The following is a 12,540-nucleotide window of genomic DNA, read 5'->3' as shown; positions in this document are numbered from 1 at the left end:
CAAATTCACTGTGGCGTAAAGTGTACAGTGATGAGTGAGGGGTCTGCAATTTGAAATGAACCTTAAAGCTCCATGATGCACAGCATCCAACATCTGAAGACACTTTGATGGGGCATTCATGTACAACAGATCACCATAATCAATAATAAATTAAACAATAATAAATCCATTAAATTATGGAGCTGTGGCCTAGATAGAAATGCAACCCATTCCAGTTCAACTGGTAATATTCTAGCTAAGGAGGAGCTGGACCCCCTATGCTAAATAATACAGCCCAGTCAGCTGAGACAGGAGGAGCCCAAGGCTCATATCTATCTGAGATAGAGACTTGTGTGGAGCGAGCAGCACAAATAAAACAGCTCTCTCTAGGTGCTCCTTTTAATGGCACTGAGCACACAGAGGCTCGTCTTGTCCTTGTCACTGATAGGGCAACAGAGACAGGAAATCACTCTTTTAATTTCAGGCCGTCCTTGAGAAACCTGACCTCATTCGCTGCCTGACAGAAGAGCGTCTCTCAAAGAAACATAAATGTGTGTATGTGTGTGTGTGTGTGTGTGTGTGTGTGTGTGTGTGTGGATGTGGGGGTGTGTTACACAGATGGAAAGAGAGAGAGAGAGAGAGAGAGAGAGGAAGAGAAAGGAAGCTGGAGATGAAGAGAGGGTGGGATACTGACGAGAGAAAGAGAAAAAGAAAGAGAGAGAGACAAATAGACAGCCACAAAGAGGTTGTGTGGGAACATGTTGAGTCAGCTCCGTGCAGGAGAAACTTGCCGCCATATCACAAGAGACACACGCAAGCAGACACACACACACACACACACATACACACACACACAATCACACACACACACACACACGCACACACACTAGCATCTCCACGATCCACCTACACACAGGCAAACAGAAGACACTCAAACAGAAACACTCTCACAGAAATACACAAAAGAGTTGAAGACATACAGTACAGTCATGCTAATATATGCACTCTTCTCCAGAGGTACAGCGCACACTAGAGTACATACATATAAGTATGTTCGTCTCTGCTGGGTATGGTAGCCTCAAATACTCTCAGTTATGTAACAGAAATCAATGCATCGCTCACCTTACCTGTCGAAAGAACACCTTTCCTGGCCTAAACATCTCAAAAGAGATGGAGACTATAAGTCCACTTAAACTACCATTAACCTCAAAGAGTTGACACTTGTGTGAGGTTCATACACGTACACACTGCTTTGTCTTTCCTTTCATGGATGGTTCTTTCCTGCCAGTAGGATGAGTGGGAGGTGTGGGTGCTTAGTTTGAAACTGAACGTATTCCCCCCTAGGCGCTTGTCAAGTGATTGTGATTGTGAAATCCTGAGGAGATGAGCCCTCATGCAGACATGTAGACATGTCTGTCACCTGCATTAGCCTTTTGGTAGACTGGAGGGCCTGTGGGGGGAGACATTTGCATTACCTTGATCTTCGATGCTCAGGTTCTTCAGCATCCACTGGACAATATCAGAACCTGGGGTGGGAAATCACAAAAAACAGAGAAAGATGGAACTCTTCAGCTGTCTGAGACTGGTATGCTCAAAGGATCATGTGTTTGATAAATAAATGATAATGACAGATGATCGTCTGTCAGAACCCCCCCCCCCCCCCCCTCTGACACACAGATGCTTTTCAAGTGGAGGCGTGGGTGTTCAAAAGCCAGCCCTGACAAATCATATGGATCACAATCTATTTCAAACCACCTACCTCTCCCCCCATTAGCTCAGATTATATGTTAACAGCCTCTGACTGAAAACGCTCTGCAACAACACAATCTCCTACACACACAGTACACCACATAACTGGGCATACACACAACCACACTCTCCCTACCCCCCCCCCCCCCCCCCCCACACACACACACACCCTTGCCCTTTAATACAGTGACCGTACCAGTGCTCACAATAGTTTTGTGTAAATGTTGCTGTGGGATGGCTCATGAATATTGAAGCAGAAGAGTAAGAGGATTTGCCCCCTTCACCCACTCTCTCTAGGAGGATGCCCCCTTCACCCACTCTCTCTAGGAGGATGTAAAGGACATTCTTTTTAACTTTGCACACAGCATATTCCATACCAACTAGCTGCATCCAACACTGTCAGAAAATACTGCTCATATATTTGAAGCAAAATGTTTTTAAACAAATGGTGAGCACAAGTTAAGACAATGTCAAAACACGATTTCGAGAGTTAGCTTTGATTTCGAGAGTTAGCTTTGTTTTTCCAGTAAGCACTGTGACATTTTAACAAAGTTGAAACTAGAAATAAATTAACTAAATACACAAATTGGAATTTGGAGACCTGAACTGACCTTTGTCATCCAAATTAATTAAATCCCAACATTAATTTTATTTCAATCATTAATTAATTCACTTATCATTTTACCTAGATAAATTGCAAGATATTTTATAGAAGTGCTATCAATGTACATTACTATGTGCTAATCCCCCAGCCATTCTCTTTTATGGATTTCCACCTTTAGAAACCCCACTAAGCTCCTCTTGCTACAGAGGGCTTAGCTGGAGCTTTGACGGCTCTCATGGTACAGTAGACTCTCCAGTGCTGGTACCGACCAAGAGGAGAATGGCTGCCGGTGTTTTATGAGGGATTGTTATTGCGGCACATGCTAATCTTCCCATGTCTGCGAGAGTGCTGGAAACCATTAGCAAAGTCTTTCTCATCCCAATCTCCCATTCCTCTCTTCGTGTCCCTGTCAGCACACACCGCCATTAAAACTCCGCCACTCTACACCCCTCTTTACTTACAAGTGGCCAGTTTGGACTCTGCATAAGGAATTGATTTAAACAAGAGTCGCAAATTCACAATCCACACCAGGATTTAGAACATCTAAACACTGGCACTGCTTTGACAAAGAGTAATTGGGAGATGTCTAACATTCATGAATCTACGACGTTGTGGGGATGCAACTCAGGCACTGTTTGAGGAGACAGCTGTTTTGAGGACACTGTTTGAGGAGACAGCTTTGTTTTCACCTGTAACCGGCTGCTCCAGACAGATGGCCCCCAGAGGGAGGACAATACAAAGAACACCACTAAAGTCTCACTGCCTGGGAGTATTTCTCCCTGTCTGGAGCAGAGAGACCTAGTTATGTGAATCCCCAAAGCCGAGCCAAAGATGGCGGTAGTCTCTTACTGGAGTAAGCAGGCCAGCTTTCAGCGCACATTTGGCCTCTCTCTGAACCGCCAAAAGACCTGGGGAGAAGAAGACCCTGCTCTCTTTCAAAGAGCTCCCCTCCTATCTCCCAAGATGCACTTTTACCCCGACAGGAAGCTTGCTTAGAACTCTCTTCAGTTGCAGTGTCCCAGAGGGGAACTCATTTCCAGAGCATAACTCAATCACAGACAGGGCTGGGAAGACATCTACAGTAGAATATGTATCTGTTTCTTTGCTGCTCTGGGTGGGTACTTTACATCTGCTCTAACACATGAAACATCGGCGATGGTACACACTTAGGAATATTGATCCAACTCAGATCAGCTTAGAAGAACTTCTTCCTTTACAAAAAAGGGAGATGTGAAAAGAGAGAAAGAAAAATGTGAAATAAAACACACCACAAATTTGCTTTTGTACTCTTTGGGAAAAAGGGTCTTGTGTATAGTAATGGGGATGTCAAGATAAAAAGGAGAGTCTGCAAAATAACATAATTTGTTGTTTGTTCAGAAATAAGTAAATCCACTGAGAGAGTTTCAAACTAAATGTAAACATTTGAGAATATGTGTGCAAATCCTGGAAGCAAGTGTTAACAAATGGCAGTATGTTTAAGCCTCCTTGCTGCGTATGTGAAATGAAGACTAGATGACTAGCACACTTTGAGTACATGGTGAGTCTATGAGCTTGAATGGCTAGCTAGGAAGTGACTCATTGAGTCATTCTTTCTGCAGCCATTTTATTTCTCTAGAGGAAGTGGTGTCATACCTGAAAAGACACTGGGAATCTTGGTTAGAAAGCTCTTCACTGTGCGTATCGGTATTCCATTCTTCTCCTCCTGCATGCGGGCTATCACATCCTCCATCTGTGAAGGATGCAAAGGGGGGGGATAATGGACATTAGAATTAAAAATGAAAGAAATCAATGAAATATTCAATGTGACAGAGATGTGACACAATCAAATATTTAATATAAAGGAGAAAAACATGACTTGGCACTTTAAATTACATACTACTTCTAAGAGTGAAGGATTGTATAGTGCAGTCAGGTGTATCACAATAAAGCTTTTTTATAGTTTTCTGTATGCACACATACTTACTCTATTGATTCATAAATGTGGTTCCTTGCGCTGTAAGTCTTAAATGAAATGATAATTCTTTGCAGTTGCCATCCTATGGCACATCCTGCATTGGACCCAACTTACACTTTACATGTGACAACTCTCACAATGTGCTACACATTGCCTCTTACACAATGCAAAATGACAACTCTGATTAAATCTGTTGGTTGACATTAGCTGTCCGGACAGGTGTGTGAACACAGAAACTATGCAAGCACAGGTTGAATTAGTGTGCTGGGAAACAAACTACATTTTACCAAACCAATTACACTTTACCAGTTACATCACAAGTGCAACCTGCATATTAGACCAAGGCATCATCACTGGCATTTCATTTTGAATCTGACTGCCCATAAACAGCACACAAAAATCAACGAGCTGTGGCTGTTGTATATGCAAGTCAATCAGGTTATCTTGCCTATGCAATTACACCGTGGCATCATTATACACAGTCATTAGTTTTACTTGTCACTGTGATCAGATTTCTTGTCCCAGATAACATGCTGTACATGCACAATAAAGAAATAAAAAACATCACAGTCCTGCAAACACACGGTACAGACTGCACTAACACCTACAGTCTGTAGGATCCAGGATTTTCTGTCATCCCTCACATCTCCCCCTGTTCATCCCATCCAGGGCCATGTTTATAATCCTGTCCACTACATGAGGCAGGCTGCAGCATGCTCCCTAGCCAGACAGTAATTATAGCAGCAGCCTTTTAAGGCAGAATTAGCCTGACACTCCCATGTCAACCCCCAAATTAATCTCTTAAAAACTTTCTGGGAACTGACCTGACTGAGATGATGAGCTATTGTAGTAGGGACTGACATGGATACTATACTGACCTCATTAAAAATAACCCTCGGTGAAAAGAACATAATCTCTGCAGGAATGGATCTGTGAATCATCTGTCTGGTCCCAGGAGGCAAGCCAGAGTTTCCAGGAACACACCATACTTCACGGATGAGCGCCAAGTGTGATATTAAATAATTTCCTCAACCATGAACACACACAGAGAAAAAAAAAGGAAAAGAAATGACTCTACTGCCTGTCCCAGCTGTTGTCTAAATATGAATGCATTTTCTATCAACTCACAACACTGTGTTAGACAGAGAAAATAACCATGTGACAGTTGATGTGCCCTGGTACATCTGGGAAGAGATGGATAAAGCTATTCTGACACGCAAGACTTTACAGCCTTTGCTTGAAGGGATTCTTGAGCGATATCAGCGGTAGGTAGGACTAAAAAAATGCATAGAGGATGAGGTAGAACGAGGAATCAGAATGGAAGAGAGGAGAAAAAAGAAAAGAAAAGAGGAGGCTGAGCTTTGAGGCTTTCATTGGCATCTGACTAGAATAGAAGAGTGAGTCAGAAGACAACCAAGCCCAGATATGTCATCTTCACTGATCCTCACTGTACTGCTTACACCACACATCTCACTCCTCGCACTCTCCTCCACTATGCAACATTATATCTAATAAATGGACAACATGATCTCAACACCTCTATACACACTCAACATTTGACTAAGTCATCACAATGCTGAGGATTTTTATATGGCTAAAGTAATGTAGGGTAGAGATCTCAGATCAGCAGTACTGTTATAATGTAGTGGGAGTTCAACTGAATCCAAAATGTTTTGCTGCTACCTTGGCAGTGTTCTAGAGCTTGTGCAGAAAAGGACAGAGAAATAATGATGCAAAGCCAGCGACAAAAATGCTCACAGTGGTGGAAAAGTAGGGGTGACATCACAGGGCTCTGGAGTCAAGTCAAGTCAAGTCAAGTCAAGTTTATTTATATAGCACATTTCATACACAGAGGTCATTCAATGTGCTTTACATAAACAAAACCAAACGATAATAACAAATAAAAGCATAGAAGGGCAATATAGTCAAAGAATAGTTAAAAGGTAAAGATCATAATAAAAAGAAAACATAAAACACAAGGTAAAATCATTTAAAAATAAAGAATAATTAGTAAGCAAAAACAAAGGCAAAAGTAGTAAAAAAAGTAATAAAAGACAAAGTAGAATAATTATCGAGGCAGATTCAGAATTTGTAACTCGGCACAGTTAGCAGAAAGCGTCTGAGAACAGTTTGGTCTTAAGTCTAGATTTAAAACTGGCTACAGTTGGGGCCTTTTTAATGTCATCCGAAAGTTGGTTCCACAGCTGAGCCGCATAGCAGCTAAAAGCTGCTTCACCATGTTTAGTTCTAACTGTAGGTTTTACTAGCAGGTTTTTCACCTGGGACCTGAGAGGACGAGAAGGTGTGTACTGCTGAAGCATGTCTGACAAGTATTTAGGTCCTGCTCCATTTACTGATTTATAAACAAGCAATAGTGCTTTAAAGTCAATTCTGTGACTTACTGGAAGCCAGTGCAAGGACTTAAGAATTGGAGTAATGTGGTCAGTTCTTTTAGTTTTTGTTAGAGTCCTAGCTGCTGCATTTTGTATCACCTGAAGCTGTTTAATAGTCTTTGGAGGACAAAAAGGTGAAGAAACAGAGGGCAGAATGAACTCTGACGTCAGTGCCATCCATAATCTCAAACCACATATCGCAGCATCGGAAAAGAAGAAAGAAACATATACTTTTTGAGATGAGATTACATTTAAAAAAGCATAGCCTCAGTCAGCAACCATTACTTAATACATTTCCAAAGAAGGAACTGAAATATTGTGCTCCTCAAACCACACACTGTACCAGTTCTGACTCGCGAGAATAGTTCTTGCATTTGTGATTTTCTTATCAAGTCTACAAAGAGTCATGCAGGTGCCTCGGGGCCAAACAAAACGCAGAGTCTGGGGAAGTGAGCGAAGCAACCTTTTCATTTTTCATCTCAAGACGGAGCACGATCCACACTCAGCTGCTAGGTGATTACTGAGGAGACAGACACTTCCACAGCTCACTTCTTCACTTCAAAACTTTGCTGATTAGTCCATGGGCCAGACCAGATACCGGTACCATCTGGGTGGGCAAATTCTAGTTGTGATTTTTTTATACCTACACATCCCTAGTTTATGTTTTGATATGATAGACCTCTGAGATTGGTAGCTTTTTAGTGGTTATCTAATCACCTAATGAAGTAAACCACCCTCTAATATAAATCGCATTTTAGATGCCGGGTGCATATCCTGGTTGAAGCCATGGTTAAGACACTTGTCAGTGTTGTATAATATTGGTATAAGTTTGGTATCATCTTAAAGAGTACATCCTAAGCTTTTATTTAAGTACATTGGTGAAGCCCTCCACAATTTCCGCTTACTATAGACTTTCTTTATGCCCTATGGCATCAAAGAATATTACAGATACAAAAGACAGAAACTGAAATACTCGCTGGACTCCAAGGATTCTGGAAATGTATGCTTTACCCATACTACCTCATTGTTGGATGTGATTTCAGGGCAAAACTAAGAAGGATGACTTTGGAGTGTAAATTACCTCTATTGACTTCTATTGTCATGCCAAGTGTACATGAGTGTGTGTAAATGTAACATTTTGGCTACAGCTACATCAGGTAGCCTATGTAATCTAGCTAAGTGTATAAGTTTAAAAGGTAAGTAAGGTCATACGTTTATAACCATGTTAGGGAGTACACTCCAGCAGCATCTTGCACAAAATAAAGTTCTGTGAAAATTTTGGTATGAAAGCAAGCCACTATGCTAGATGCCTCAAGGGGACCCTGATGGTTCATAAAAAGCATGGTGGCACTCTGGGAAATGGTGCGGTCAAATAGTTTTGACATATTTAGTGCTTTCGTTCGAACTGCCATTTACGCGACACTTTAAAATCGATGTTGTCATTCTGTAGGCATTATGCTCCAACAGGGTTATATTTGGTATCACACTGACTGGTATAAGACCTCCTGCATCACTAGCATGTTTATTTGGCAATATATCAACTACTTCTTGAGCGAATAGCCAACAAGTGATTTTTTTAACCAAGTTTGATATGCGTTTTCGCTGTCCGCAATTCACTAAAGTTTTTTCACTAAAAATTCTGACAACATAGTGATAATATCACAACTTTTTTTGTGCTATTGCTGGTTAATTTGATATCAAAAGCTTATAATTTGTTTGATAAACACTCTAGATATTCTACAAAATGTAACCCTACCCCCTAATTTCTAAAATATGTCAACATTTTTATCTATCCTTTGTCAATGTTCATGTATAATTTAACTAAACGTTTCAATGGATACTTGAAGCATGGACATGCGATGATCAAGTGAGGTGTTCCATGTACTTTAATGATTACATGATATGTGATTTGGATCTTGGACCTTTGGATCAATGACAACCACAGAAAGTTAGGTTTGCCTTTCGAGGTGTGGGCTACGAGCCCTCCCATTTGGCATTGCGCTCAGCCCTCACGTCTTTGTGAAGGTCACCGAAGAGGCTATAGCTTCCACTAAATGTCTGTGTTTGGCTGCCACAGATATATCCCTAAAGCACCCCTACAACCAGGCGCTAATGAGCAATACGCAAGAAATATGGAAAGTATAACTACTCCTCTTTACTGTCCAAGAGGATATGATACACTAAACGTTGTCCCAAGTCTTCTTTTTTACCATAGGGTCTATAGTTATACACACAGTACCAACGTCAGTAGTGTTTGGAAAGAATATCAACAACACTGTTTAAGGAGACTTGTTGTCCATCTCTCTCAATGTACCTATTAAATCCTCCTCTCTTGTCTGCAATTCCCACAGAACTAGACTGAGCCATAGTTTAGAGACCGACATACTGGCCAGTGCTGTTTTGTGTTGCACAACCTTGCAGTGCATAAACAGAAAACCCCCTGCAAGCCAATACAAGCAACAGAAAGTCGAGTTAATGGTGGTGCATGGGGCCATTAACATCAAACAAGCAACACCAAAAAGCAGTGTTTAAACAGCCAACCTGCGGGGAGTGAGCATAATTGCCGGACACATAACACAGCCAACCAATGAAATGCTGGGAAAGAGATCTGTCTGAAGACTGAAAAACAAATTACTTGTAGAGTGAACATAACACCTCTAATCTCATATATGGTATAGATTATTAAATACCATATGTTGTGCTGCAAGTGAGCTATAACCACCAAAATGCGCCAGCCAAGAAAATGCTTTTATCTTCACAGCAATACAGCAAACCACAAATTGTATCACTTTAAAAGGGGATTGCAGATCAAATAACTATGAGCAGAGCAGAAAGCCATGGCCTAAATCATATATGTTGACTGTGTTTTCCAATTTACAAGAGGGATCATGCAACCATATAACTACATCTCTTTATCATACATTCCAGTTTCTGGACAAATGACAATGTGAGAAGAATGTACTTCTTTCTTTGCACAGAAACCCTCTCTTAGACCAAAACAATCTGTCCTCTCATCACAGTAACAGCGAGACAGTGACAGAAAACAGTAAACCTAAAAAAAAACTCTAAACCTCAATGTCCTGGGTGATTGTACAACTGATATTTGATTTGTCAGACAGGGCTATGGGAAAATAGCCATATTTCTGTAATGGTCCTCAGTTTAGTTTTGGTTGGCTTAGCTTTTCTTGCTTATATTAAATGTGTAGTGTCTTTCTATGTCACATAAGCTATTTTATTTCAGATTTCCTTTACATTTACATTCTGCTTTTCTGTTTTGTTTCTCCTTTCTCTGTAGAACAGAACTGGGATATGTTTACCTGTTTAGTGTCTATAAAGGATGGGCCATTGTGGGGCTTTTGCATGTTAGCCATCATAAAAGGAAATGATGGCCCAAAACAATTTTACACACAGCTCCTGTTCCTGTTCCCTCGCCCCTCTGTTACTATGGCAACCAGTGGAGACAGTGATGACGCCATTGCTCACATCTCTATGTCACCCTTAAGGACACAGAAACAAGGAGAAACGGCCACCGTGAGGGGGGGGGGGGGGGCTGCTGGAGAAAGTTATTGTATTATGAAGGACAAATGTCGTGGCAGGGGAAAAAAGACGACTGAATCATTTTGATTCACGCAGCCCTCTTCTGCTCTACACAGTGCGCTCCGTGCACACACTCTGAATCTCCGGAACTCCTCAAAACTTCCCCCTCATTCTCTTCAAACCTTTGTGATGCAGACAAACACCCTGCCCTTCAACCAGAGGCTGCGGATCATACTTTGATGCTTTAGGCCTCTCTCTGAGGCTCATTTCCAGCTTGGCTGCCACAATACACACTCCCACAAAGACAGACATCATGAACAGCCACGTTTACAGCCCCCACCAATGAGAAGCAGAATTTACAGTCCCTCGGCTCCTCCGTCAGTGCCTGTTTAAACTCCAGTGGGAGTCTGACGACAATTCCTCTTTCACACAGTGAAACTCTGAGATTAGATAAGTGCAGTGGGTTGGGTGAATACAGAGCTGCTGTCAGACTTAATCAGATTGGTTAACTGACGCATGGTGTCAAACAGTGGCAGACTGTTAAGCCTTACACTTACACCTGCAAATGACCTCAAGGCAACCGCGCATTGTTCCCAGAGAGGAATTAGAAAGAAGAGAACAGGAGGTACAAAAACAGACTTCACAGAGTCAAAGTGAGCTGTTTGCCATTTTGAATATGTGAGCTTTTTTTTATCTTAATGTATCTGTTTAAATAATGCAAAATCAGTGTATGCCAAAGACCACCCAAACATGGTTCTTTGAAAAAATCCCAAGCTCAGTTCATGTGTCTGTGATGATTTTATATACATATGGCGAAATAGGACAGATTTCGAAGCTGAGGTTATTATATCGGCATATGTCACACAACGTGAAATAATTAAGAAAGAATATTTGTTTGGCAGTTAAAAAGTGTTGTTTGTCTTTAAAAGTATTTGCATCCAGTCTTCTTGTTTACACATTAGCTGCCTGCACAAACGCGCGCAAGCACACACATACGCACACATATATACGCGCACACACACACACACACATTCACATACACAGCGGTAGCTCCTCTTAGGTGGGGTTAGCAGATGGCTCCTGCCATTCTGTGTGTTGGATGGAAGAAGTGTTTTTTCCACATGATCAGCGGCGATGACAAAAACCACACACACATGATCGGAGGCGATGACAAAAAACACACACACATCACTCTTTTGTGCTTTGAAGTCTCCCTTAGCACTTCTGATCTGTCGACAGTTTCTCTGATATCATCTGCCTGATTGTATTGGCCATGGTCAGGCTCACTACAAAACTGTTGTTGGTATGACACCATTCCAGATCTAATTTTAGCTGGAGGAGCCAGTGAAACTGAACAGCCCGTTTGCCTTTGTTGTCTATTGCTTATTTATTACCTCTGTTGTCAGGACACGTATGCAATTATTCATCGAAGTGTTCAATAGCAGAGGGCTCCTCAAAAGGTGGTGCTGAGTATTAAAAGGTGGTGCTGAGTATTATTAGCAATGTCCAGGGCACCATTCTGTAGAGCTGATTCAAAAACACACAATCATTCCACATCTGCTTCAGTATCTGTGGATCTCCAAATTGGTCAAAAGCTGTCATAGAAAGAATGACCATTACAGGTTTCTGTCAGAACAAACAGCATGGATGTGAAATAGCTTTGAAAATAGAAGGAAATGCAGCAGAAGGAAAATGAAACCTGTCTTTCTCTCCTCATCTCTCTGTCCAGCCCTCCACTTGCCTATTTGCAGGATATTGGCAGCATCTCTGCATTCGGGCATATGGACGTGGGCACTTCCTGAGATCCACAGCAGCACAGTTCTGAGCAACTCAGATCATTTCATGATATATCCTTAGCCTGCATCTCTTGTCAGACAACTTTGTAAAGGGCTTAGGCAAGAAATTCAATCAACTTGGTATCAATTTTTTGTAAGTCTCTTCAGATAACTGCAGTTCAGCCTAAAGACTTAAAATATATTTGTTATTATTCATCGTTTGTGTAACCAGGGTAGTCACATTGAGACAGTCACCTATTACCGCCCTCTTTACACTCTATTTCCAGCCTCTTACGTGCATGTGTCACTTAATATTCATTTCTATACAAACCAAGACGGCAGATTTGTAAAGAAACGCAAGCACCCACACCATAAGTATATCCAGGGTGCGATTTGTAGGGGGGGATGGGTAGGATTTCCCCCCCTCTGGTCTTGATATCCTCCCCTCTGCTTAATTATTTTCATCGCCGGGGGGGACAACATTTATCCCCCTCTGCCCCTCATATTGATTAATGCTACTTCATATAAGTAAAGCGCTGCAACATGAGA

At 41.6% G+C, this 12,540-nt stretch overlaps 1 protein-coding gene across 6 annotated transcripts in view; it reads right to left on the bottom strand.

Annotated features, from left to right (window-relative positions):
• rgs7a (regulator of G protein signaling 7a) overlaps window positions 1-12,540 on the bottom strand; it is a 44,729-nt gene that overhangs the window by 14,221 nt on the left and 17,968 nt on the right. For all 6 annotated transcript variants that reach the window (XR_006023392.1, XR_006023389.1, XR_006023390.1 and 3 more), the window contains exons 3-4: window positions 3,965-4,061; window positions 1,455-1,505 (exon numbers count right to left, since the gene is read on the bottom strand). Coding sequence is in view for 2 of the 6 variants with exons in the window: in XM_042066219.1 (XP_041922153.1) it covers window positions 1,455-1,505; window positions 3,965-4,061 (148 nt within the window). In the remaining 4 variants the exon portion in view is untranslated. The remainder of the gene's footprint in view (window positions 1-1,454; window positions 1,506-3,964; window positions 4,062-12,540) is intronic.

This window comes from Alosa sapidissima, chromosome 16, assembly GCF_018492685.1.
Source record: "Alosa sapidissima isolate fAloSap1 chromosome 16, fAloSap1.pri, whole genome shotgun sequence".
Taxonomy (NCBI): Eukaryota; Metazoa; Chordata; class Actinopteri; order Clupeiformes; family Clupeidae; genus Alosa; species Alosa sapidissima.
This window is presented reverse-complemented; position numbering and strand designations above follow the sequence as displayed.